At 42.6% G+C, this 27439-nt stretch overlaps 1 protein-coding gene across 1 annotated transcript in view; it reads left to right on the plus strand.

Moving 5' to 3' along the window:
* Positions 1-27439, plus strand: part of LOC145417874 (ral GTPase-activating protein subunit alpha-2) — a 151263-nt gene that overhangs the window by 21158 nt on the left and 102666 nt on the right. Inside the window, exons 10-16 of the mRNA XM_080286490.1 lie at positions 1445-1605; positions 5509-5620; positions 7922-8044; positions 11559-11690; positions 15133-15277; positions 20742-21020; positions 25125-25202. Coding sequence (XP_080142616.1) covers positions 1445-1605; positions 5509-5620; positions 7922-8044; positions 11559-11690; positions 15133-15277; positions 20742-21020; positions 25125-25202 — 1030 coding nt within the window. The remainder of the gene's footprint in view (positions 1-1444; positions 1606-5508; positions 5621-7921; positions 8045-11558; positions 11691-15132; positions 15278-20741; positions 21021-25124; positions 25203-27439) is intronic.

A 27439-nucleotide genomic window follows, 5' to 3' on the forward strand; every position in this document is an offset into this window, starting at 1 on the left:
CATCCCTCCACCTCATCCTTGGCCCCCCCCCCTCCCTCTCTCCCCCTCCACCTCGCTGACATAAACTCTCCATATCAATCTCTTGCTCTCCACCCTCTCCACATGGCCAAACCACCTCAGTGTGTTTCTCATGACGCATCCTGCCACATTCACATCCACACCACAATGCTCCTTTACTTTCCCAGTTGTCAGTCTCTCACTCCATGGGGCTCCACATGCTCCTCTCAAATACAGTAACTCATTTCCAGTGTTCTCATTCTTGACACATGTCCCTTCAGCAAGGTCCTCCCGGACTTTACCCTCCTCCCAGGCCAATCTGCACATGTTCCACATCCATTCTACTACTATCTTTCCCTCATGCTTCAGCATTTCACCACGCACTTCATCAATTCCTGGGGCTTTCCCAATTTTGACTTTCTTCATTGCTTCCACACCTTCCATCCTACTGATTTCTTCCTCTTTTCTCACCTCCCTCCGTCTCCCAGCCATTCCCCAGCCACTTATACTCAGATTACTTTCATTCTCTGTGTTCAACAGTACCTTCAAGTGTTCTCTCCATCTGGTCACTTTTTCTCCCTTCTCTACTAGTAATCTACCATTTTGATCCTTCACTCCCCGACTAACTTCTTGAACACCCTGTCTAACTCTCATTACTTCTTTCCAAAACATTTTCTTACATTCCCTCCACGTTACACTTAAATCCCTTCCAAATTCCTCATCCACTCTCTTCTTACTCTCTCAATATTAATCTTTTCACTTCTCTCTTCCTCTCCACATATAACTTTTTCTTCTCTCTCCCAACTTCCTCCTCACCCCTGTTTCTCATCCATTCACAATATGCTTTCATCTTTTGTGCTACGGCCTGTCTCACCTCTTCATTCCACCGTGCTGTTCCTTGCATGCCCTTTTATTTCTCTTCACCCCACACACCTCCTCACATGCTGCACAGATTTCTTCAGTGACTAGCATCTACCTTCCATGTCCATCATCTGCTCCAAATCATATTTACCCAATTGCTCCTTCACTTCTTTCTTATATTCTGCATTTTTTCCATCCTCTTGTAACCTTTCAACCTTGACTTTCACCACCACCAAGTGTTGGTCAGAAAGTTCACTCCCCCCAACCTCTATATGCTCTTACCTCCAGTACACACCTTGTTATTTACAGATATTACTCCTAACAGATCTTCCCTCCTTTTTCTTGCAATTGACAAATATCAGCCCAGGATTGCACAGGTAATTTTGTAGAGTACATATTTGGAAAAATTATTCGCAGCCTTGAACGTTTTCCCCTCAGTGAGGAGAGTACAGGGTGTAATACTGTATTGTATTATTCCTTTATCTGGATCCTACTAACTCCATTTATAAATGAGAAACAGGATAATGATGATGATGTATTGTTTAATTTCCACATCCATACTCATCTTTGTTGTGCTCTTTTCCAGAATGTGCTACAGGTGTTCATAACAAGTGCAGCCAATGTGTTCCTGCTGGAGGTGTCATCGGATTACCCTCGCCTGCTGGATGAACAGGTGGAGGTGTGCAAGCATGTCCTCAACATCTACCGGTACATGGTCATGAACACACGCATGGAGCAGAAAACTTGGTATACTGACAGTTTTTTTTATATTTGTACATTTCATTTGTGAGTACTTGATCTTGAAATTTAAAATAAAGATTGATTCTTGTATTAGGTGGTAGGTGAGGGCACCCATCATCCACTCACTCATTGTAGATATGCCTTATTTTGTCTACCCTGAGTGACAAGCCAAATGGTTTTCTGTACCCAGGAAACCATTTTCTATGCTGGGTGGTAACCATATAACTGGGGTTTTTGGCTGAGTTAAGTGTTCCCCAGACTCCCCCATCTAAAAATCACTTAATCATGGCAAGCATTTCAGAGCCTGGGAGGGCCCAATACCTGCCTAGGACCCCAACCAAATGGGCAGATTCTCATGGCCATATGGAATGTGAGAGGTGTGAATGATGAGAGCAAGAGGGTGGAAGTGGTGGATGTGTTCAAGAGTGCGAGATATGCCGTGATGGTATTGTGTGAATGAAGATGAAAGGGTGTGAAGTGGAGGAGTGGGAGGGTGTGAAATGTGTAAGATTGGGCATAGATGGGCGAGGAAGATGCAAGGAAGGAGTTGCTTTGTTGATGAATGAGGTGTGGCGGAGTGGAATTAGAGATTACAAATGTGTCAGCTCGAGATGTATGTATATCAAATTCATGTTTGTGAAGATGAAAGTGGGAGTGATTGTAGATTATGCACTGTGTGATGAAAGGAGTGAGAAAGAGAGAAAGACAGGTTTTGGGATGAGCTGGTTGAAGCAGTGGGAGAAATGCCAGGAGCTGTAAAGTGATCGTAATGGGTGATATGAATGGAAGAGTAGGCACTGGTCCTGAGGATGACATAATTGGTTGTAATCGAGCATGAGGAGAAAATGATATTGGGAAGCAACTGAACAGGAAATTAGGTCTGCATTTACACCTCGTATTTCAAACACAAAGTTGCACATAAACATGCATGGTATAGAGGGAACGGGGATCGTATTGAAAGGAGCCTGATTGATTACGTGCTCGTAGAGAGGTCGATGTTGGGAAAGGTTGCTGATATGAGGGCCTTGAGAGGAAGATGTGGAGGTCTGTCAGATCATATGATTGTGGTATGCAAGATCAAGCTGAGATGAGTGAGGTAGACCAGGGGAGAGAGGAGCAGTCAGGGAGAAAGAATGAAAGTCGAGAAGCTGAGGATCGAAGAAATGGCAAATGGATACAGGACCAAAGTAGGGGAGGAGTTGGAATCAGTGAATTGGAATGAAATGGATCTGGACAGCCAGTGGAATGCATGTAGAGATTGCTTAGTTAGGAATGCTAAAGTAGTGTGTGGTGTGGCAAGTGTAACAACAAAGAAGAAATATATGGCATGGTGGGATGAAGAGTTTAAGAGAGCAGTGGAGGAAAGAGGAAGAAGTGGCTAGAGTGGTTACAGGACAGGGATTCAATTGAAACAGGAACTGAATACATTGAGAGCAAGAAGCATGTAAAGAGACTAGTGATGAGGTAAGAGAAGGAGGTAAATGATGATCTAGGAAGAAAAATGAATGCAAATTATTCTGAAAATAGGAAGTTCTTGTGGAAAGGGGTGTAGAAATGTAGAAGTGGCAACAGAAAGAAATGTGAAAGTGTGAAGGATTTAAGTGGTAGATTGTTAACCTGTGGGGGTGAAGTAAGGACCAGATGGAAAGAATATTTTGAAAGCCTGATGAATGGGAATAAAGAGAGTAGAGTCGCTGTAAACATGATTGGTTTTAGGGGTGTGCAGAGAAGGAATGCAGTGCCAGGAAACGTGACACTCGCACAGGTGAAGAATGCCTTGAATCAGCTGAAAAATGAAAAAGCAGCTGGGGTTGATGAGGCATATGCAGAGATGATTAAATGTAATAGAGAGCGGAATTGGGTACTTGTTGGAGATATGTAAGAAGGCTTGGATGAGTGAAACTGTGTCAACAGTATGGAAGAAAACTGTGATTGTACCCTTTTACAAAAATAAAAGGTGAATGAAGTGAGTCAAGAATTATTGTGACATAAGTTTATTGAGTACTGTAGGGAAGATATATTGGAAAATTATTATAGGGAAAGTAAGAGAGAGATCAGAAGTCCTAGTGAGTGATCAACTGGGTGGCTTTAGGAGTGGCAGAGGATGTGTGGATCAAATATTTGAAGTGAGACAGATAGTGGAGAAGCTTGTGAAAAGGACCATGAGGTATTTATGGCATTTATGGATCAGGAAAAAGCATTTAGCAGTGTAGACAGAGAGATTGTGAAAGGTTTTGCACATGTACAGTGTAGATGGTAAACTGCTAGGAGCTGTCAAGAGTTACTATGGTGGTAGTGAGGCATGTGTAATGGTAAATGGACATCAAAGTGATTGGTTCACAGTCAGTGTGGGCATGTGACATGGTTGTATGTTGTCCCCATGGTTGTTCAATATATATATGGATGGGGTGATCAGAGAAGTAAAAACATGAGTAATGGAGAGAGGGATGGCGTTGGTAATGATTGGTGATGGATGGAATATCTCAAATTTATTGGATGATGATGATGCAGTGCTACTTGCAAATACCGAACAAGAACTTGGCAGACTAGTGCAGAGTCTTGCTGATGTCTGTGAGCCTCATGCCTGAGAGTAAATGTAGCGAAGAGTAAAGTGATGGTTATTGAAAGAGAAGGTGACTCCGAGTGTGATGTTATGGTGAATGGAGAGAGACAGGAATTGGTGAGAGTTCAAATACCTGGGTACTGTGATAGAAAAGAGAGGAAATTGTGTAAAAGAAGTGGAAAGTAGAGTGACACAAAGAAGGAAAGGAGCTGGTGCCATGAAGGCCTTGATAAGAAACAGAGGCTTGATTGTCGGAGCTGCACTAGGCTTACACGAAGGAGTGTTAGTGCCAGCTTTAACATATGGGTGTGAAACTATGGTGTGGCATGAAAATGAAAAGTCTAGAATGAGAGCAGTGGAGATGGTACTACTAAGGAATGTATGTGGAGTACAGAGAGTGGATAGGATACGAAATAGTGTGATTCGTGATAGATGCGGTGTGAGGAAGTCTGTGGACATCAGAAATGAAGAGAGTGTACTGAGATGGTATGGTCATGTGGAAAGAATGGATAACAATAGAGTGGTGAAAAAGGTGTACCTGAGCGAATTTGAAGGAGGAAGGAGGCGCGGTAGGCCCAGAGAAGGTGGAGGGATATGGTGGAAGAGAGGTGCAGAAGTTGGTGACGCTAGGGAACTGACAAGAGATCGAGCTGGCTGGATGAATGTTATGAGAAGTTCATGATCAGGGATTTGGCACCCCTTTTTAACGTGACAGCATCCGGATTGACTTTATCGGACACATTTATGTGAGGCTACAGAATGTAGTGAAAGGTTTTTGGCATGTAAGATAGAACCAGGATTCCGATGGCATGAATGATGTGTGAATGGAAGCGTGGCTCATTGGAGTGGGCAAACTTGGGCTGGCTGGACATTGCTAATCCTCACCCTGCCATAGGGTGGGAAAGGAGGTCCGTATGATGATGATGATGATGATTAGGGTAGTGTAAGTGTAAGTTAATTATTAAAGCAAAAAATATTGTGTGAATGGTTTTAATTAACTAACATATTTGATTAGAAATTTGCACTAATTCTTATAGTGGGTATCATTATCAGCACCTGCATAATCATAGAGTGCATCATCACATTGAAAGGGTTGTTTTTATTTTGGGCCCTGGCTCATCTAAATGTAAACCCAGTGGACTGCAGGATGAAGTTGCCCTTCTTGAGCAGTTTGCTGTATGCCTTCTGAGGGGTAGGGAGAGAGCTGAAGGATTTTTGTATACTGTAATCAGGCCAATTACAACAGTGCCACAGTGTGAAGGCATCACTATCCATCAGTATTGGATGAGTTTAATGAGATAATCACTCTTGTGTGTCACTCATATTAATAATGTGTTTGTATATAGGGAACAACTTTTGGTGGTGCTGTTGCATGTGACATCCCAAACCCTGTGTGGCCGCCCAGCAACTCACAAAGAGGATTCTCTTGGCGGAAGATTTGCCTCAGCGCTCTTCCAGGTATGTACAGTAATGTGTTGTTATTTTGGCATGTAAGTGTGGATGTTTATGCCTGTGGGAGGGTAGAGTCATGAATCCCGGGGATTAAATAGTGTGTGAGAGTGTGGCCCATATACAATAATCTCTCCAATATCCGATGTAATAGAGCCAAATTTTACTTTGGTGCATTTCTCTCTGTCTGTCTGTCTGTCTGTATATATATATATATATATATATATATATATATGCGAGGAGAAACTATTTTTATTTTTGATGTTCTTGGACAGTTGATAGTGCTGTACCCATTATACATACGAGAGTGAAATATACATTTTCTGGTGTGTAAAGTCATGCTCATGAAATCTGTAAGACCCAAATTATCCTTAGTGAAAGTTGAAAAATCGGAACCTAAGTGCATTTCAGGTGCCAGACTGGGTGGGAAAATTGCAGTCTTCAGGGCTTAATGAATGAAAGACTGACTAAGAGGGTGTATGTAGGTGAGGTGGAGGGAGGGAGAGGGAGAGGTAGACTGAGGATGAGGTGGAGGGATGGAGTTGAGAGGTATATGAGGGAGGGGGGGGTGAGTTGGGGGGAGGGTAGTCAAATGGTGGGTGACAGAGCGACTTGGAGGCATTTTGTCTGCGGCCACCCATTGCAGGATTAGGGCATCGGGCTATAGATAGATAGATGGGGCTTAATGATAGAGTAATCTCTCATTTAACTGAACATTCAGTATCTGAACCTGTTCATTATCCGGACACTGGACCTTGGCTCTATTAAACCATTATTCGAATTTACTTGTGGTTATCCGGATGTAAAAGTCCCTGAGAACTTTGGCCGGCCAGCCAGCATATTCAGACATTTGATATCATGGCCACTGGGCTCTAGGTGTGCATGAGATCTAGGCTGTAACCCACAGCCTGAGCTGAAATGTTCATCCACCCCTGTACTGAATGATCAAAGTTGTGCACTGGTCATTCCACACCCTACATACTTCCAGCACCCAAGCAGTACCGACCATAACGTACAAGTGGTGTCAAAACGTCTGTACATATCCCCACCAAATGTCCAAAGTGATGCAGCCACCAGGATTAGCCATTCCCAACTGCCATGCGCATCTAGCAGAGACCGTAAGCCACGAGTCAGGTGAAAGCACCCGTCAACCTCTACACTGAATGTCCACAGTTGCCTGGTCACTGGGAGTTGTGTTTCCCAACAGCCAATGCACATGTAAGACAGACCACAAGCCACAAGTCAGGTGAAAGAGCCCATCTTCCTCATGACAGAAGGGTGAAAATCCTGCCCATAGCTTCGCTTCTCCTCCCCTCCCGTCCCTCCTCCATACCCTCCCAGGCCTCCCAGCTCCCCCCTCATTCGCTTAGTCCCACCCCTCTCTTGCACTGAAAGCACTGACCCATGACTTTTTTAAGCTTTTGGTGATATATTCAAATATTATTGGTCGTATCAAAATTCTGCAAAATCCATGAGAGAGCTCTTGAAATTCTGCATGTAGACATGTGTAACTCATGCAGGGTGTGGCAAAATTTTGCAGTAGGATGGTGGGCAGTTATATGAGGGTAAGTTTTACTCCTGAACACCATGTATTCTGACTTCAGTTTTGTTATTTTACTCTCTGTGTTTTTATTTGCTTATCTTATAGTGTAAATGCCAGCAAAGGTGATGGTATACAATTTATACCAATATAACCAGTTTCCTGTGGCATATTTGACCATGGATTTTTTTTCTTTTCTTTTGTGCCCTGGGAGCAGCTATCACAAAGATAACTGATTTTCCAACTGTCTCCTGTTTTTTCTGTTTTTTTGTTGTTTATGCATTGTTGTCTTGGTGTTTAGCATTAATATGGAGATGGAAAACACTGCCAAAATTTGGAGGGGTACCGTACATAGTTTTTTTTTTTTTCTTTAGCATTACGTTGGATATTCCTATACATGTTTTGATGTCTATATATGGCAGATTGACCTGAAAACAATGCCAAACATGGGAGAGGTACTGTACATACAGTAGTGTATAGCTAGTGTGTGTGTGTGTGTGTGTGTGTGTTTTTTAAAGGTTTTCTTGATGTTTGAAATTATTCGTGATATTCCTATGTGTGTTTTAATGTCAAAATATCCCTGTATGATTGGAAAGTTAGCAGAAGTACTGTACAAATAGGATAGGTATAGGTTGGAGGTTGGTTATAGGTAGGGTCTGGTTATAGTCGGGACGATATTGTTCATCATCTGGAAATTGCCACTACCCAGACATGCCCCTGGCTCTATTACGTCAGATAATTGAGGGACTACTGTATTTCTTTCCCAACAGACTCTGATAGTGTCGTGGATCAAGGCCAACCTGAGTGTGTCCATCTCGGGGGAGTTGTGGGATCAGCTGCTGCACACACTGTCATCTCTCACACACTGGGATGAGCTCATTAAGGAGTGGGCGGTTAGTTACTCTTTTAACTCCCTGAGTCTGTGTTGGAAAGGGACACATTCAACATGGTTAGGTGGTGGCACCAATACGACCAGTTGGCTCCACTGCCTGGTTATACAAACATTCCTCATTGACCTCCATTTTCAACAAAAGTAGGATAATGGGTTACAGGAGAATGGAAACTTCAGCCTGCAGCCCACTGGGTTCACATTCAGGCTAACCGGGGACCACGATAACGTGGCACAGTAAACGCATTTAGATATTCTAGCCTATACAGGGTAACACCAGAAGACTGTGCAGAACTAAGAGATATCCTGGCTGTCAAATGCTCAAAAATTATTATTAGTAGCTAACCAGGAAAAAAGGTTGTTGGTTCCTTCAAGGCAGTGATAAGAAATAGGGAAGTGAGCATGGAAGTGAAAAAGTTACTACATGACAGTATTGTGATATCAACTCAAGCGTATGGGTGTGAAGCTTGGACGTTGTTAGAGGGACACAAGTCAAGAGTGAGAGCAGTGGAAATGAGTTAGTTGAAAGGAGCCTGTGGAGTCACATGGAAAGACAGATTGACAAATGAGGACATGCAGGAGTGCTATGGTGTGGATGTGGCTATGATAGGAAGCATCAGTAGAAACATATTGAGGTGCTTTGGCCATGTGGAGAGGATGGAGAGTGAGAGACTGATGAGGAGCATGTATGTGAATGAGGTGGAGGGGGAGAGAGGGAGGGGAAGGCCAAGGATGAGATGGAGGGATGGAGTGGAGAGGTATATGAGAGAGGGGGGTGTGAATTGGGAGCAGGGCAGTGAAATGGTGGGGGACGTCAACGTGGAGGCGATTTGTTTGTGGCCACCCTGTATAAGGGATTAAGGCATCTGGCAATAGATAGATAGATAGATAGATAGCTAAGCATTTTCCCTGCTACTGGTACACTAAGGATACTTTATTTAGGTTAGTGCCAGATGATTCTGTACAACTGAGAGAAATCCTATCAGTCAGAGGAATAGCAGTAAAATGAAAAGTTTAGTGGTAAGTGAGGGTGCCCACCAGCTATTCATTTGATGTACTGCTAACTTTAGGTGATTTTTTTTTTTTTTTTTTTTTTTTTTTTTTTTAATGCAAGGAAGAAGGAACCAAAGGCCAGAAGCCTGCAAACCCTTCCTTCCAAGAAAAAACAAAAACAATACAACAGAGAGCCGAATTCAAGATCTGTTCATTTCGAGATGCCTGGACACTGTGACTTTGAAAGATTGGAGATCATAGGAAGTAGGAAATAGACAGAGGGAGACAGCCCCAGAGTTGACCTGTTGGATAAATAAAGGACTGGGAGTAATGGTTAACTCTTGCATTAGAGAGTTGGACAGAAAAGGGATGCAAGTTTATTGCTAGGGGTGCTACATGCCCATCGTAGAGGTGGAGGGATGCAAACAGACAATTCAGAGGAGCAGTAACCATTGAAGTAGCAGTAGAAAAGAGATAAAGATGCAATAGTGCGACGAAGAGACAGAGATTGAAGGGAGCCAGTGAGAGGAGGAGAGTTAATGAGACGAAATGCCTTTGACTCCACCCTGTTGAGAAGAGCTGTATGTGGGGAGCCTCCCCATACGTGAGAGTTGTACTCTACACAGGGGCGAATAAAACCCATGTTTAAAGTCAACCTGCAGGGGTAAATAAGGTACGGAGTCAGCTTGGCACACCTAATCTCATAGAAGGAGATTTTACAAGAGATGTAAAATGATCATTTCAAGATAAGTCCCGAGAGAATGAAACCTCAAATATGTTTAAGGATGATGCAGGATTAATCTTGATGTTATTAAACATTAGTGGGTACTGCTGTGGAAGACTTTGACTGAGCCGGTGAAGGTTTATATCGAAGGGGTGGTTGGGGTTGATTGCTCATGTAATGCCACCCAGGGATGAGTGAGGCTGGTCACTCTCATCTTAAATGTCGGGACCAACTGCCTAGCCCCGGGCTCCTACGCTCCTCATGGGGCAATGTAGGATTGGATGATGGATGATGGATGGATAGGTGTAAGAACTGAGTCATTAATCTGTCTATCTATCTATTGCCAGATGCCTTAATCCCCTATACAGGGTGGCCACAAACAAATCGCCTCCACGTTACCCTGTCCCCTGCCATTTCCCTGCCCCACTTTCAATTCACACCCCTCTCTCTAATATGCCTCTCCACTCCATCCCTCCACCTCATCTTTGGCCTTCCCCTACCTCTCTCCCCCTCCACCTCCCTCACATACACTTTCCTTGTGAGTTTCTCACTCTCCATCCTCTCCACATGGCCAAGCCACCTCAATGCATTTCTCCTAACGCTTCCTATCACATCCACATCCCCACCACAATGCTCCTTCACGTCCTCATTTGTCAGTCTCTCCATGTGACTCCATAGGCTTCTCTCAAATAGCTCATTTCCGCTGCTCTCACTCTTGACTTGTGTCCCTCCAACAACGTCCAAGCTTCACTTCCATATGTTAGAGTTGATATCACAATACTGTCATGTAATAACTTTTTCACTTCCATGCTCACTTCCCCATTTCTTATCACTACCTTCAAGAAACCAGCAACCTTTCTTCCTTGCTGAACCCTTTCAAACACTTCACCCTCCAAACTTCCATCCTTACTCATCACACTACCCAGGTACTTAAAAGTACTCACATTTTCCATTTCCTCATCATCCAGCCTCACTGTACATTCACTGACTTCACCTCTCTCAAAGACCATAACTTTACTTTTCCCTACATTCACCTTTAGATTCTGTTTCTTACACACTCTCCCAGACTCATCTACCAAGCCTTGCAACTCCCCTTCATCTTCACATAACAACACAGTATCATCTGCAAACAACAGTACAGGGAGTTTCCAAACACTGCCCTCTGTCATTAGGGCCACTCCAGCATCCACTGCCCTACCTTGCACCTCTTTTGTAACCCCATCCATATACAGATGGAACAGCCATGGAGACATGACACATCCCTGTTTCAACCCAACATTCAAATAGAAAAACTCACTCAGTTCACTATCCACACGCACTGCAGCCTTCGCACCCTCATACGTACTCTTCACAGCATTCAGCAACTTCCCATCTACTCCATATATTCTTAATACTTTCCACAATCCTTGTCTATCCACCCTGTATTATGCTTTCTCCAAAGCCATGAAGGCCGCATACAACTTCATTCCCTTCTCTAGAAACTTTTCCACTAAAGATCTAAGAATGAATATCTGATCTACACAACCTCTTCCCCTCCTAAAGCCTCCCTGTTCTTCTCCAACTAATTCCTCTGTTATTTCCTTATCTCTGCCAGTAAGTATCTTACCATGTACTTTTCCTATTACACTAAAGAGTCATTAATCATTTGTCATAAATATCTAGACTATTTAGCCTAGCCTTGGACCTCTACCTTCCTGAGGGGGCAATAGGGGATTGAATGATAAGTAAATAGATTAGCCAGGTGCATTATTGTCAGGTTTGCAAACAGGATCAGTAATTTGTAACAATGTTTTCCATACAGAAAACCCTGGACACCCTGACGCGTGTTCTGGCCAGGCATGTGTATGGTTTGGAGCTGAATAACTTGCCCTTGGAGCGGGTCACAGAACGTAGACTGATTAAACGGGGTACCAAGATTATGTCGGGCATGGATGTAAGTAGCTGTTTATTGCATTCTTTTGTTGTAGAGTGGGATATCACCAAGTAAAGGAAATTACATATGTGGAGGCACAAAGTTAATCCACTTGCAGCCTGTTTCCCATATTTCAGTTGAAGACAACATAGTGGCTTTACGTCCTTTTCATAGCACATCATCTTGGCTTGCACCACAATTTAGTGTTAATCTTTTTGTACAGCTCAGTGTCTAAGATGGATAGATGGCAGTTTTAGGCCAGATTACAGTGGACTTTACAGTTCCTTCTCGTGCAAAGTGAATGGCGGCACAGATGGAAAGTAAAGTCATCAGTAGCAGTATTCATATCATTATAATGTATATATATGTTGTTGATTAAGGCATTGCAGATATTTTCCTTGCAGTACATACATTGGCAGGAAAGGGAAGAGAAGGAGAAATGGCAGAGTTTGTGAGGACAAATAGCCTGGGGACAAAGGTTTCATCATCATCTCCTGGGGTTCCCAGGATGGAGCAGCACATGAGAGATGATGAACCTATGATAAAGAATTGTAATTTACTTGATTACATTCAAAGCTTTCAACACGTCTAGTATCTTTTATGTTTTGAGTCTAGATTTGTGGATATCAGCAAAATTCGTGGCATTTTGTTTGTTGCATATATTTGAATAATTTTAGAATCTAATGCATTTTATTTAAGGCCCCTTTGTTTCTGTCAGTTATACAGTAATAGGTTTGTTAGTACCCACAGTAAGCCACTGCTGTGGGTGTGAGCTGCAAAGCTAAACAAGTGATAGCAGTGGAATGGATCTGTTAAGAGATATTTCTAAAACTGATATAATCATGAATTAAACCTTTGTGAGAGGTAGAAGAAACGGAATCTAAAGGTGAATGTAGGGAAGAGTAAAGTGATGGTCTTTGAGAGAGGTGAAGTTAGTGAATGTACAGCGAGGTTGGATGGTGAGGAATTGGAAAATGTGAGTACGTTTAAGTACTTGGGTAGTGTGATGATTAAGGATGGAGGTTTGGTGGGTGAAGTGCTTGAAAGGGTACAGCAGGGAAGAAAGGTTGCTGGTTCTTTGAAAGCAGTGATAAGAAACAGGGAAGTGAGCATGGAAGTGAAAAAGTTACTACATGACAGTATTGTGATACCATCTCTAACGTACGGAAGTGAAGTTTGGACATTGTTGGAAGGACACAAGTCAAGAGTGAGAGCATTGGAAATGAGTTATTTAAGAGGAGTCTGTGGAGTCACATGCAGAGACAGACTGACAAATGAGGATATAAAGGAGCATTGTGGTGTGGATGTGGATGTGATAGGAAGCGTTAGGAGGAATGCACTGAGGTGGTTTGGCCATGTGGAGAGGATGGAGGGTGAGAGACTAATGAGGAGAGTGTATGTGAGTGAGGTGGAGGGGGGGAGAGGGAGGGGGAGGCCAAAGATGAGATGGAGGGATGGAGTGAAGAGGTATATGAGAGGGGGGGGGGTGAGTTGGGAGCAGGGCAGTGAAATGGCTGGGGACAGGGCGACGTGGAGGCAATTTGTTTGTGGCCACCCCATACGGGATTAAGGCGTCTGGCAATAGATAGATAGACTTTGAGAAACTGCCCAAACTCCTCCATAAAACCTCAATCTGTGCCCAGATGACCTGGTTGATAGACATTTGCAATTCTTACGGTATTCTGATGGAAGTTTGTTAATGATTATATAAATTCAAATGAAGTTGGGGTCAGGTCTGAGTCTGTGAGAGAAACGAGCAAGTGCTGCCGAGTAGATGAGTGCTAGATCTCCTCCTGGATAGTCGGCAGCAGGCCTAGGAGTACTTATGGTAGACTGTGTCTTAGGCAAAGCACAACAAAGAATATTAATATCAGACTTGTACAACCAAGTTTCAGTCAAGCACAAAATGTCAAGCTCATGCTGATATAGAGTTTCATTAATATGGTCTACCTTATTACAGATGGAACAAATATTTAAAAGACCCATCCTTAACTGGTTCAAGAGGGACATAATCTGAGTTTTGATTGGTCAAAATTGGTGTTACCAATCAGTCCATTCCTATGAGAAATCATAACTGGACAGTCTCTACTAGATGCAAAATGGGCAACTGACTGTGGATTAATATTAGCTTTTTGTTGTCTTAAGGAAGAGCAGGTGATGCATTTTGGAGAATTTTTGTTACTACAAGCCTTCGATTAATGGGCTTCGGCATAAAAAACACATTTAAGTTCATCATTTTTTCTAGAACACCTCTCAGATGTATGACCAAAACCCTGACATTGATGACACAGTGTAACCCAGAATCTGTCAAAAGTGTGTTATCTTCTGATATCCACATAGATATAGTTGCCCTGTTCTGCAATGAAGGATCTCACCTCTGGTGACATTTTCAAGATGGCGGTTTTAGTGTCATTCCTTGTTCTTGTTTTTATTCAGAATGTTTGAGATGATGTCAGTCACCAAAGGAAGAGAAAAGGTCAGTCACGGCCATTTTTGGCAGCATTTTCTTTGGCTCTGATCTGCAAAAAGTGCCATCAGAGCCAAAATGATCATTCAATATCTCAGCCACTTCATCTTTGGCCTCAGCTGATGGAAATTTCATTACTAGCCCACCAGCCTTGGTCTTAAAGCAACTGTCAACCAGTAGTGAATCAAGTACACCTCTGATAACTTCTGGACCCATTTGACTCGTCAGAGCAGCAGCACAACTATTTGGTTTTACAATCAGTACCTGTTGACTGTGCAAGGGTTTTTCCTGGCCATGAGCACTGATCTCAACCACATCCCCAGGCATATCCTTTCCTCCCCCAACAAGAGACCCCCCGAATAGCATCCACAAATGACTTGGCCTGGTCTTGAGTGACAGCCATGAGTGATGAGACCTTGGTCTCTAGTGCTTCCAGTCTGCTTGAAACATCTTTGATAGCCTGAAAGATTGGTCCAACATCCCCATCTTCCAGCTCCTTCTTAATGACTCTGCTTATTCCACCAGCCAAGACGTCATGAGCTGGTGCAACACACTGGCTACACAGCCAGCAAAAACCCAGCTGGTGGCTCTTATAAATGGATTATCATTAGCATCCATATTTTTGCATGCCAAATGAAATCACTCACTGCAGTAGGTGCACTTCAATGCTTGTGCACTTTTTGATACAGACCTACTGCATCTAGGGCACTGGTGTTGTTTGCTCATGGTTGGCAATAAAGAACAAAACAATGCTGCAGAATGTGATGAAATTTTTTTTGCCTGTCAGGTGGATCCAGGGTTCTGAGGGCTTGAATGATGAGTGAATGGAAGCATGGCCCATTGAATTGGGCAGACTTTGGCTGTTTGGACATTGCTACTCCTCACCCTGGCTTAGGGTGGGAAAGGAGGTCTGGATGATGATGATGAACTTTATTTATTTCTTGGCTCTATAGTATGTCTTTCACATCTTCATAATGTACTTTTTTCTTTTTACAGTCTGTGCGTAGCACCTTTGTACATAACTGGAATAGTGTGAGGTTGGACCGTCATAGCAGTACTCCTGATGCCCACCCTTCCGTGCCCCCTCCAACACTTACAAATCTACAGGAGGAGTCACACCCAGACAACTCAAGTTATTGTGGTAAGTTTACAGTGTGGGGGAGGCGGTGGCTGAATCGGTAGAGAGGCAGCCTGCAGACCTAACGGACCCAGGATCGAATCCCGTCTGGGGCAGGGAACAGTTTAAGGATTTGAATTTCATAAAAGCAGACTTTACTGATTTGCCAGAAGCCCTGCCTACATGTTGTAAAAATGCCACCGCTAAATTCCTGTACACCAGTCCTGTATGAGACAGCCTTAGCATGTATTCAGTATGGACGGTGGGTATTAGCACCAAAGTGATGACATGTGGAGGTATGTAGGAGGACTACTGGGCCTTGGGATAGGCCCTGAGGCCTTTGCACGGAGTCACATACATTAAAAAAAAAAAAAAAAAAAAAAAAAAAGCAACACCTTTTTGCACTTTCTGGCTCCTACAGAGGTGGATTATGATGGCGTATGGAGAATGATGAAATGTCCTTAGTGTTTAACCTGAGGTGTCCCGACGACATATGGATACGCCACCACATTTTGTCACAGTGACACCTGATGACGTATCCATATGTTTTGCACTTGCGAGGTCCGTCATTTGCACATTATTCAAGTTTCACGGGTGATTTTTGGTAGGTAGATGTGGGAGACCTTTCTTTACCCAACGCCAGGCAGGGATTATGCCTGGCCTCACCTGACCCCCCCCCCTCCCCCGCTGCACACCATTTTCTCAGCAACTCACCTGTTAGCAGTGACCTAGCCAGTAAAGACATGTTGCACCACGGTCTCTCCAATGATGAAATTCAAGGCGAAAGTGATTCCTGAGGTGGAGGACAAAGGAAGAAATAAGCCAGAGGAAGAAAGAAGCAGAAGTGATGAGGTGGTAACGTCGTATAAGAAAGTGCCATATGTTGATGGTTTTGGTGAGTGAACAACACTTATATCGCCTATATTATTGTCTGAAAATCAATATACTCTTGTACTACATATAAATTCGTACCAAATAAGTAAATATCTAACCTGTTATGAATGGTTTGAAATAGCGACCCCTCCCATAGAAAACGTTTTCTCTCGAGCCTTGCCTGGGAGAACATGGTAACAGGGTAAAGGTACTCATACTTCTACTGTATTTCTAAACTCAACTGAGAACTTTCTCTCTGAATTTTCGATATTTCTCATAAAAAGCGGAGGTTTTAGCAAAAAAAAATTTTTTGAAAATCAGCCGGGATTGGGGGGGGGGGGTCATTGGTGAAAAATCTGCCGGGACACTGCGGGTTAATGTTATGTATTTCTTTGACTAATTTATTTAACTTTGTATCTAAGACTCTTTTAAGCTACAGTGGAATTTTGAATTTTGATGGGCATTGGTGCCTAAAAATCACCGTGAAATTCAAATAATCGAAAATTAAACTGAACTTCTTATGGGAAAAATTAGTTTGGGTCCGGAGCCTCCGAACCTAACTACGTAAAATTATGATTTTTTGCCCACACCCTCTGTAAACTTCTAATATGCTATAGCACTAGCCGTGTGTGTGTGTGTGTGTGTGCATGTGCGTGTGTTTATTTTGGGCAACCGAAACTACACATTCAAATCGCACCAAAATTGGCACAGAAATCACAAAAAATTTTCTGATGTGATAAAACTTGGTCCGATCACGATTGAAAAACTTTTACTATATTTAATGAGTGATCACATTTTGACCCAAAAAACGCCGCTCCTGGTGCCCGGCATAGGATCTCCATAGAATTTTTTGCCCACAGGTACAGCTAAATTATTTCGGACTTGCGTTCGGACAACCTGGGTTCCATTCCCGAAGCTGCAAATAACACAATCAGTTGGTTAGCCGCAAAATCCAAGTGACAGCGCTATGCTAGAACAGCACATAAATGCGAGAGCCCTCCGCAGGAGCAAATGTGAGGGGCCTGAAGGGTCCACAAGCACTTGTTCATAATTATAACTGTGGTTAAGTAACTGTAGTTCTGCATTGTATTGCCATACTATCAGGAAGTGTATACTTAGTGTATTTCTGCCCTTTCCTGTATCGCCATTTCTCCTTTGGCTGCAAAGATTTAGAGGTGCCAGGCTGCTTTGCTCCATTACCACTGCTACCTGAAGAACAACTCTTGCTTGTCATCCTGGAACAGGTTCGTTGTGACAAAAATACAAAGAAAATACATACAACTAAATTGCAGCGAAGTGCATGTCCACATGTGGAAGGTACAGGCTGAAAGTGCGGCACATGGATGTAGAGGGCTGGCAGGACAGCCGCAAGATGGCCGCTGACAATAAAACATCCCGTTGCACATGGCTTGTTCTTGTTGGCATCTACTCACATCCGGGAGCTCTTGTCTTTAACCCGTTAACTGTGCATGGCGGTTTTTTGGAGGTGTCCGTGGTGCGCAGACATGGGGGTAAAAATGAAATTTCCCAAAGGCCAAATTTTGTCTTAGGAATTGAGAGAACAGATGCCAAAGTATATAGTAATGAAGTATTAGCTCAATGTATACCTTGATAAAGCCATGGATGAACATTGAAGTGTGTGATTCCGTATTGGAATGTATGGGTTTTGTTTTCTTTTTTGGTTTCGGTTTTGAAGGCTCAAACATGCTTGCATGGGTCAGCCTTGGTCACCATGGCACTATATTTGAAATTCACCTGCGCAGCCAGGGCTGTACTGAGCAGTTGCGCTCAAAACAGCCTAGGCTGTATAGGGTTAATCCCTAACAGGCGGGCGACATTACATAACGTCCGTGTGTGAGGTGGCGGGCGACGTTACGTAATGTCCAGCCATTTTCAATCCAAAATTATTGGTGAAATTGGGTGATAAGGCATCCTTGTCACCTATTGTCCTGCCCTCTACACTCCCAAGCCGTGAAACAAGTAAAAAAGAATATACATATATAAGTTGTAGTGTTATAATTGTTCAAGTAAAATAGTATATACATATGTAAGTTTTATTGTTGTAAGTGTTCAAGTAAAATAGAGATCACATGCATAAGATTTTGAAGACAATGAATATTGTAAAGAATGCATAAATGATAAATGTGGTGTTCAGTGGTGACGAAAAAGCAAATGAATGAATAGTTTGCTAGCCTCACCCCAGGCACGCCTGGTGATAAACTGCCTACCCGCCCTCCTCCCTCACTCCTCCCTCCTCCTTCCACTGCCAGCAGAGACGTATTGCCACGAATGTAACACCTCTTGCCTTCGTTGTTTCTTCCATTTTCATTGATTTATGCATGTTTGGGCTTATTCCTTCATACTTTATTTTTCCGAAAATATGCCATCCCACACGGTCGTATAATTGGTAAGTTGCCCGCCCATAAGGGGTTAAACAAGATTACTTTTTTTTTCTCAGTCTCTCGTGTTCATTTCTGTGTTCCTCCTTGTATTCATAATTACTTCGTTTCAGTACTGTATTGTGCTTACTGTATTTGCTGTCTGTTTATCTATCTATTTCCAGACGCCATAATTCCGTATGGGGTGGCCACAAGCAAATTGCCTCCAAGTCACCCTGTCCTCCGCCATTTCACTGCCCTGCTCGTATCTCACACGCCCCACTCATATACCTCTCCACTCCATCCCTCCACCTCATCCTCGGTTTCCCCCTCCCTCTCCCCCCCTCCACCTCACTCACACTCCCCTCGCCAGTCTCACACCCTCCATCCTCCCCACATGGCCAAACCACCTCAGTGTGTTCCTCCTAACGCTTCCTGTCACATTCACATCCACACCACAATGCTCCTTTATATCCTCATTTGTCACCCTATGTCTCCATGTTACTCCACAGGCTCCTCTTAAATAACTCATTTCCACTGCTCTCACTCTTGACTTTCATGTCCTTCCAACAATGTCTATGCTTCACTTCCATATATTAGAGTTGGTATCACAATACTGTCATGTAGTAACTTTTTCACTTCCATGCCCACTTCCCTGTTTCTTATCACTGCTTTTAAGGAACCAGCAAACCAGCAGCCATTCTTCCTTGTTGTACCCTTTCAAGCACTTCACCCTCCAAACTTCCATCCTTTCTCATCGCACTCCCCAAGTATTTAAACGTACTCACATTTTCCATTTCCTCACCATCCAACCTCACTGTACATTCACAGACTTCCCCTCTCTCAGTGACCATCACTTTACTCTTCCCTATATTCACCTTTAGATTGTGTATTTGCTACCACCTGTAATTCATTTTGTTTTAGTATTTCTGTTATTGATTCTTTTCCTTAAATTTCAATTGTTATAGGTGCAACTAATAAATAATATCCAAAGCCTACACCATTGAACATAGACTTTTATGGATCCCCCTGAAATGTACTGTAGTTATTAAAGTATTGATCCATCCATCCATCATCCAATTCTACGTTGCCCCATGAGGAGCGTAGAAGCCTGGGGCTAGGCAATTTGGTCCTGACATTTACAATGAGAGTGACCAGCCTCACTCATCCCTGAGTGGCATTACATGAGCAATAACCCCAACCACCCCTTGGATATAAACCTTCACCGGCTCAGTCCAATTGGAGTGCTGTAATTACCCACTAAACCACCAGGCACCATAATTTGGTTATATGGTTACCACCCGGCATTATAAATGGTTTCCTGGTGTACAGGAAACCATTAAGCTTGTCACTTAGTGTAGAGTCACCCATAGGCAGAAGGAAGAGAAAAGAATGAAGGAAAGAAAGATAAAAGAGGGAGTGTAAAGTCACCCGTTGGCATAAGGACGAGGAAAGAATGAAGTAAATAATGACAGAAGAGGAAGGAAGGAATGGAGAGAGGAGAGGAGAGGGCAGACACCCGAGAGCAGCACTACATCGAGTGAGTGGATGGTGAGCGCCCCCACCTACCACAGTTAATTAATAATAGGTATATTTATAGAATGACGGGGAATCATCCAGGGTGCATATTGTCCTGACGGGAAATCATCCATGCTTTGACGAGGAATTATCTGACGGCGAATTGATTTGACAGTGAATTTGACTCAGAACCATATCTTCGTATGCTTCACATATGAATAAATGATATTGATTTTCATTCTCTTCTTGACACATGTCACATATTATGTTAGGCTTATACTTTTTCTCATAATTTTCCTTCGCCTCTAGCATTTTGGTTCACATCAAAAATATTATCTTTGCTTGTTTTGGTTGGAGTCAGGCCCTGAGAGCATCGAAAAATGCGATTTTGCATCGAAAAGTGAGGTAGGTGGACCACTCCAAAACGCATCGAAATTTGAATTGTTGAATTCTAAACCGTCAAAATTTGAAATTCCACTGTATGCATACAGATCACACAGTAACTTCATCTCTTTTTCAGGGTGTCTGCTACAGATAATTAAGCATTGGCTGTTACCATGTTGTTGCCGCTGGTAATATTGAATTGGCTGTAACCATTTTGCCGTTACAGATAATAAAGAATTGGGAATTACCATATTGTCACTACTGTTAATAAGGAATTGGCTGTAACCATTTTGCCACTACAGGTAATAAAGGACTGGCTATTACCATCTTTTCAGGAAGCAGTGAGCGCAGTCCATTCGCACGTAAGCGTCGAGGCAGCGCTGGTGGAGGTTCCCTTAAAGCCGGGGGCAGTGGTGGGAGCCCCAAGCTATCACCTCATCACTGCACAGACGAACGCCCCCACAACCACTACCCTCACCACCCACACCACCACAACCACCAGGACATCCACCAACACCCACACCACCATCACAGCTACAAGAGGCTCACTCGATCCCTTTCAGAGTCAAGCCTTATTGTGAGAAGGAGACATGGGCGTGGCTGTAGCATCCATGGTAAGTCTGCAGATTTTAGATAATGATGATATTCTTATGCTGTTACCTAAATTTTAAGGTGTATTATGTACATTAAGTCATCATTACATATTAGAGATGTGTTCGTAACCCTAACAGGCGGGCGTTATTATGTAACGTCAGGCCATTTTCTGTCCCAATTTATTGGCAAAATTGGGCAGTTTGGCATCCATATTACCAACTCTCCTGCCCTCTACCCACCCAAGCCTTGAAACAGGTAAAATAGAACATACGTACATAACTTGTAGTGTTATAAGTGTTCAAGCATAACAGAATATACATACGTAAGTTTTATTGTTATAAGCGTTCAGGTAAAATAGAAAACACATACATAACATTCTGAAAACATTGGACAGTGTAAATAATGCATTAACCCCCATCAGCCGGGTAACATCTTTACACGTGACAGTTTGACTTCTTCGGGCCCGCTGGGTAGCAGCTGTACGTGCAAGTATCTCCCCATCATCATTTGAACAACTGCCATTTCATCTCGGCACCAAAAGGCGCATATAACACCTCTTGCCTTCATTTTTCATCGATTTATGCGTGTTTGGGCTTATTCCTTGATACTTTATTTTTCTGAAAATATGCCGCTCCACACGGTCGTATAATAGATGGGTTGCCCGCCCATGAGGGGTTAAAGTAGGTGCCTTCTGACTTGACACTTGTAGCCCACCTTTCATTCCACAGCCTGAAACATTTTTCAAAGTCAGTTTTCAGTATCTCCTGCAGGTGCATTGTCACATTCATCATGATCTCTTCTCTCAAGTGAACATTTCTCAAGACATATTGGAGTGTGCAAATCGCGATCCAGACTTTCTGAAAACTGTTATCACCGGAGATGAGACTTGACTGTAGGGTTACGACCCAGAAACCAAAGCACAGTCGTCCCAGTGGAAGCATGCAAGGTGCCACTGCCAAAAAAAGCATGACAGGACTGCAGCAAGGTGAAATGCACTCATGTGTTGACTTTTTTTTTTTTTTTTTTTTTTTTTTTTTTTTACACCATGGTGTTTGCATCACGAATATGTACCAGAAGGTCAGATTGTCAACGAACATCACTACCTCAATGTTATCCATCATCTTTGTGACGCAGTTCAGTGTAAGCAACCAGACCTTTGGAAAGCGACAAGTTAGAAGCTACACCATGACCACACCCCTGTCCGTTCTTCTCTACCGATTCAGGAATTTTTGGCCAAGCACAACATCCTGTAGGTCCAGCAGGCTCCCTGTTCACCAGACATGGCTCCATTCGACTTTTGGTTATTCCCCAAGCTCAGGACTCCACTGAAGGGTTCTCAATTTGAGACAAGAGAAGAGATCATGACGAATGCAACGAAGCACTTGCAGGAGATACCAAAAACCAACTTGAAAAATGTTTCAGGCAGTGGAAAGAATGCTGGGCTACAAATGTCAAGTCAGAAGGAGCCATTTTTGAGGGGGATTAGTATCCTAGCTTAACAGGTTAGCTGTGTATATTTTTAGAGCATTAAGGGTGATACTTTCCGAATAGAACTTGTAATGTTGTCAGTAATTGTAACTCTGAAACAGTTAAGAATTAGATTTATGTTAATAAAGCATTTATTACTCAAAATGAGCCCTAGGATAAACTCCTATAAGGATTCTCAAAAATATTGCAGGACACCCAGTAGGTTAGGGTTTAGGGAACGGGGATAAATTACCCCAAATGGGGTAAATCTAAAAATTTTGGGAGTAATGCATGTGGTATGAGAGGTGTGTGCAGTATATTACTGTGCTGATTTTTCACATATAGTAAATGATGTAAGTTTTATTGAACAAGATGTAAAACCATGTATCATGGATCATGATATTTGTTGCTTAGCTGCTGTACTACAGTATTGACAGATGTGTCGTGGCTTTTTTTTTTTTTTTTTTTGAGGGTAATTTTATTTTACACAAATAAGTTTTTGGGTAATACCCTAATAAGTTCCCCAACCCTTGCTGTAGATCTAAAAAAACACACACACACACACACACACACACACACACACACACACACACACACACACACACACACACACACACACACACACACACACACACACACACGTCACAGCCTTGCCCTTAGATCGGACTATATGAGCTCTCAGCTCCCTTCCAGGAGGGTAAAAGCTGACAATCACGACCATCAAGTGATGCTGACCGACCCGGTGAATTACACACACACACTTGTAATTGTGAGGTACAGTACAATATTGCTGACATATAGGGTCATGTTCTTGTAAGTTAAGATTGTCAAGCACCTCTTCCTTACCAGCTAATTTCTCTCATTTAGCATATTATATGAAGATTTGGGTTGAGGTTGTACAAAACAACTCAGGATACAGGGATTGAACAGAGATGCCACCAGAGATGGTATAGCGTGGAGAGCTGCTATCATGTGAACAAGACTGACACATGCAAATATGTACACTTTAGAAATGTTTGACATTTTACACATGCCCACCATTTCAGACCTATAGATGTGAGACACATACCAGTACTAGGGGAGCAGTAACCAGATATTCCTCATGTCTGGTAATTGTTTGTGAGAAGGGTGAGGTAATGGCAGGAGGAGGGTTAGTTTAGCTGATGGCTTCCTCTCTTCCCTCACCCATTCCCATCTATCCCTCACACATTTACCACATTGGTGAGTGTCTGTGGCTGTTGCTTTGCTACCATTGGTCTCACAACTTTAGGTTCCAAATTGGAGGCGATTGTATAATATGGAAAATTCCATGAGTGTTTCAAGCGTTGCCAAAGAAAATGAAACTAATAATACATGATATTATTAAACAGATATCTATAACATACAGTAGAATAAGAATAATTGTAGTGCTCTAAAAAATACCATATATCACTAAAGAGACGTTAGGAATTTCTGTATTATGTTAGTTCTCCATACATCACATCAGTGTATTTTTGTAGTCTGTATTACAGTATGTGGTGCATGCTACGTTGATGTTACAAAGACATAAGTAACTAAAAGGAAATGGTAACGTGTGGTTTGCAAAGGAAGATGTGCTAGAAATTCTCATGAAATGAAAAGAATATGGCTTGTTGGCTTGTAAGAGGTTATATTACTTATTCCTGAGAGATATATAGTGCCTATTACACTTTACTGTTCTCCTGTGTTATGTCTTTTTAATATAAAAATAGGTTACACAACACACACCATGCTAAATGTCGGATTAAACATAAGGAGAAGTGGTTGAAAGCTTCCTAACTTTATGAAAATACTGAGTGGTCCATATATAACACTGTACTCCATTTCCACTCTGCTGGGGAATTTCTTGTGTATTGAGAGGACATTTCAGTCAATGTTATCAGTGTCCATCCTTCATCATTTCACTTCCTACTCCCATTGCCACATTCATTCCCGCACCAGCAAAGTGAGCTGTCCTACAACGCATAAGGTATTACTAAGCGAGTCTAGTGGAGCGCTATTTACGGACCTCCCTGTAATGGCCTGTACCTTGATTTCACAGTGCCATGAATTGTCGAGGTGGAAGAATTATACAGCATCCACAATTGAACAAGTTGTATATTGTAAATGTAGATGATACATTACAACAGTGGAAATGTTGGGTGGGAGAGAGATACAGGTCAGAGCTTGAATTCTTTATTTTCTCCAATGTTTCGGGATACATAGAACCTCTGAAGAGGTGTTCTGTGTAGCCCAAAATGTTAGAGAAAATAAAAAATTCAAGCTCTAGCCTGTGTCTCACTACTGCCCAACATTTTGAAGTTGCTTATGAGAGAGATGGAATAGTTTTGGACCAACTTGGGCATGCTTCAGCTTTTCTAAATGTGGGTATGCTATATATACAGTACAATGGCTCCATTGCATATATTCCTGTTGGCTAAGGATGCTTTTGAGCACTTTTTCCTTTCCAGTGTATTTCTAATATAATTTTACATACCATTCATGTATTCTGGTTCAAGGTAAAGTAACACATAAGAGAACACTAAGGTAAATTGTCAAGGAAAAGGTGTTAGAATGCTTCCTAAGACAACGAAAATGCAGCTGCTTGTCTATGCCTTCGTTCCCCACCCACAATTCCACCCTTTACCACTACTCTGCAGGGGAGTGTGATGGGCACCTGGGAGGACACCATTATATGCACAACCTAAGATCCAAGTCACTAGAGACCTTATCCCATGGTAGGTCCCACTGTTTTTGTTTGTACTTTATCTGTGTCTGTCTCTTACATGTCTCTTGATTATTATTTTTATTACCTCTTTGTCATTCACTTGTTTAAGATCACATAGTATTTGTCAGTCTTTTCATTATGTGTCCACTTGTGTGTATATATGGAAGTGTCCGCCCCTCTCCCCCCAGTTTTCAAAAGGGTGCATCCACATCAACATTGTTTGTAACATGTTTTGATGGCAGTGTCATCATAAAGGTGAGAGTCAGGTCTATACCAATGAGCAGAAGTCAAGCCCACGTCAAGTCCATGTCCATGAAACAGTGATTGGAATATTATTATAAACTTTACTGATAAAGCAAAGCAACAGTGTTCTATACAAGTCATATTGGCCTAATTCAGGTTTGATACGACCACTGATATACTTTTTACACTTTTGACTATTTTAACCTTCTACCAGCTGTTGTAATTGCAGTGCCATGTACAGTACATGCTTCAGTGGGGGATGTTTTATGTTTGAAGTAGTATTTTAACACTACAAGGAACCCAACAGTTTTGAGTCAAAATATTGCAGTGGCAGTGTTGTAACCAATGAGGTCTTGCCTAAGTGATGTATTTCTATCTATCTATCTATTGCCAGACACCATAATCCCGCAAAGGGTGGCCATTTGACACTGAGTTAGTTGTTTTACAGGGAGGGGCACTAACCCTCCACCAACCCACTTGTTGAGACGTAGGGAGCACGTATGGTTTGGTTATATGGTTACCACCCAGCATTGTAAATGGTTTCTTGGCTTACAGGAAACCATTTGGCTTGTCACTCAATGTAAAGCCACCTGTAAAGGAAAGAAAAGGAATAAGAAGTGACAGGAAAGATAGGAGAAATAGGAAGAGAGGAGGGCAGGCACAGAAAAAGAACGATAAAAATGATGTATTTGCTGCTGTCATATAGCTCGAATTGGGAGAAGTTGTAAAATACCATCTCAGCGCTTTTGCGGCACCTCGGTTTGGGTTACCTCTCCTAGAAGTGTAGTCAAGTCGTACCCCACCTGCTCGTGGTGACCTCACAGACACCCTGTTTTTTAATTTTTTTGTTTGTGTTTTTTGTTCCCCCCCTCCCCCCCAAATTAGGGTGAAACAAATGGGGGCTGCACTACCCAGGTTTATCCTGGGTAGTATTGTATATATTTTTTGCTGTTTTTGTTGTCATTGTTTTTGTTTTCTTCTTTCATTTTTTGCCAACCATGAGCAAACAACACCAGTGCCCTTGCTGCAATGGGTCTGTCTTAAAAAGTGCACAAACATTGAAGTGAGCCTACTGCAGCAAGTGGTTTCATTTGGCATGCAAAAATATGGATGCTAATGATAATCCATTTATGAATAGGAGCCACCAGCTGTGGCTAAGGTGAGGAGTGGTTGGAAGAAGTTCAGGGAGCTGTTGCCTCTCCTAACATTAAGATGGTTTTCCCTACGTGCAATGGGATCTTTGTTTGCAGCATGTGTTAGGAGTGTAATGCTGTATGGTAGTGGGACCTGGGCAGTAAAGGAAGAGGATATTCGCAGGCCCAGACTTACAGAAATGACAATGATTAGGTGGATGTGCAGTGCTTCCCTGAGTGCAAGGCCTGGGGGGACCAGGTTTATGATGGAAGAGTTGAGAGGTACGGTGGGACTGGAGTGCATTGGCATTGTGATAAAGAGAGGTAGATTGAGGTGGTTTGGGCATGTAGATATGATGGGGGATGATAATTGGGTTCAGAAGGTGAGAAACATTAATATTACGGGTGGGGATGCGAGGGGTAGGCCAAAAACAACCTGGGGCGTGGTCATTAAGTGTGACCTCAGAGCTAAGGGACTGAACAGGGAGGCTGCCAGAGATCAAGTAGCATGGAGACCCACCAGTAGGTTACCAAGGCCGAGCATGCAAGCATGTTGGAGCCTTCAAAAACGAAACAAAACGAGATGAAAATGGTTCATCAGTGGTGCATGCATGTGAGGAGTACGAAGTGAAGAAGCAAACTGTATCTGATATACCAAAAGCAAAGCCTGAATGAACTGAATATGCATCCATGTTTTTTGTTGATGGCTCTTCAAACAAAGATAATGATGTACAGCCACGGAAACATATGAAAACTGTTCGTGAATTGCAGTTGGACTCCGGTATGATGAAGTGGTGTGTGCAGCAGTGAGTGAATGGTGTTATGGTGAAAGGTGTTGAAATTCTAGCTGCAGCCACCAAGTTAGCAATGG

The sequence above is a fragment of the Coenobita brevimanus genome, chromosome 111 (genome assembly GCF_032717465.1).
Source record: "Coenobita brevimanus isolate Jiangsu-jjx chromosome 111, ASM3271746v2, whole genome shotgun sequence".
Classification (NCBI taxonomy): Eukaryota; Metazoa; Arthropoda; class Malacostraca; order Decapoda; family Coenobitidae; genus Coenobita; species Coenobita brevimanus.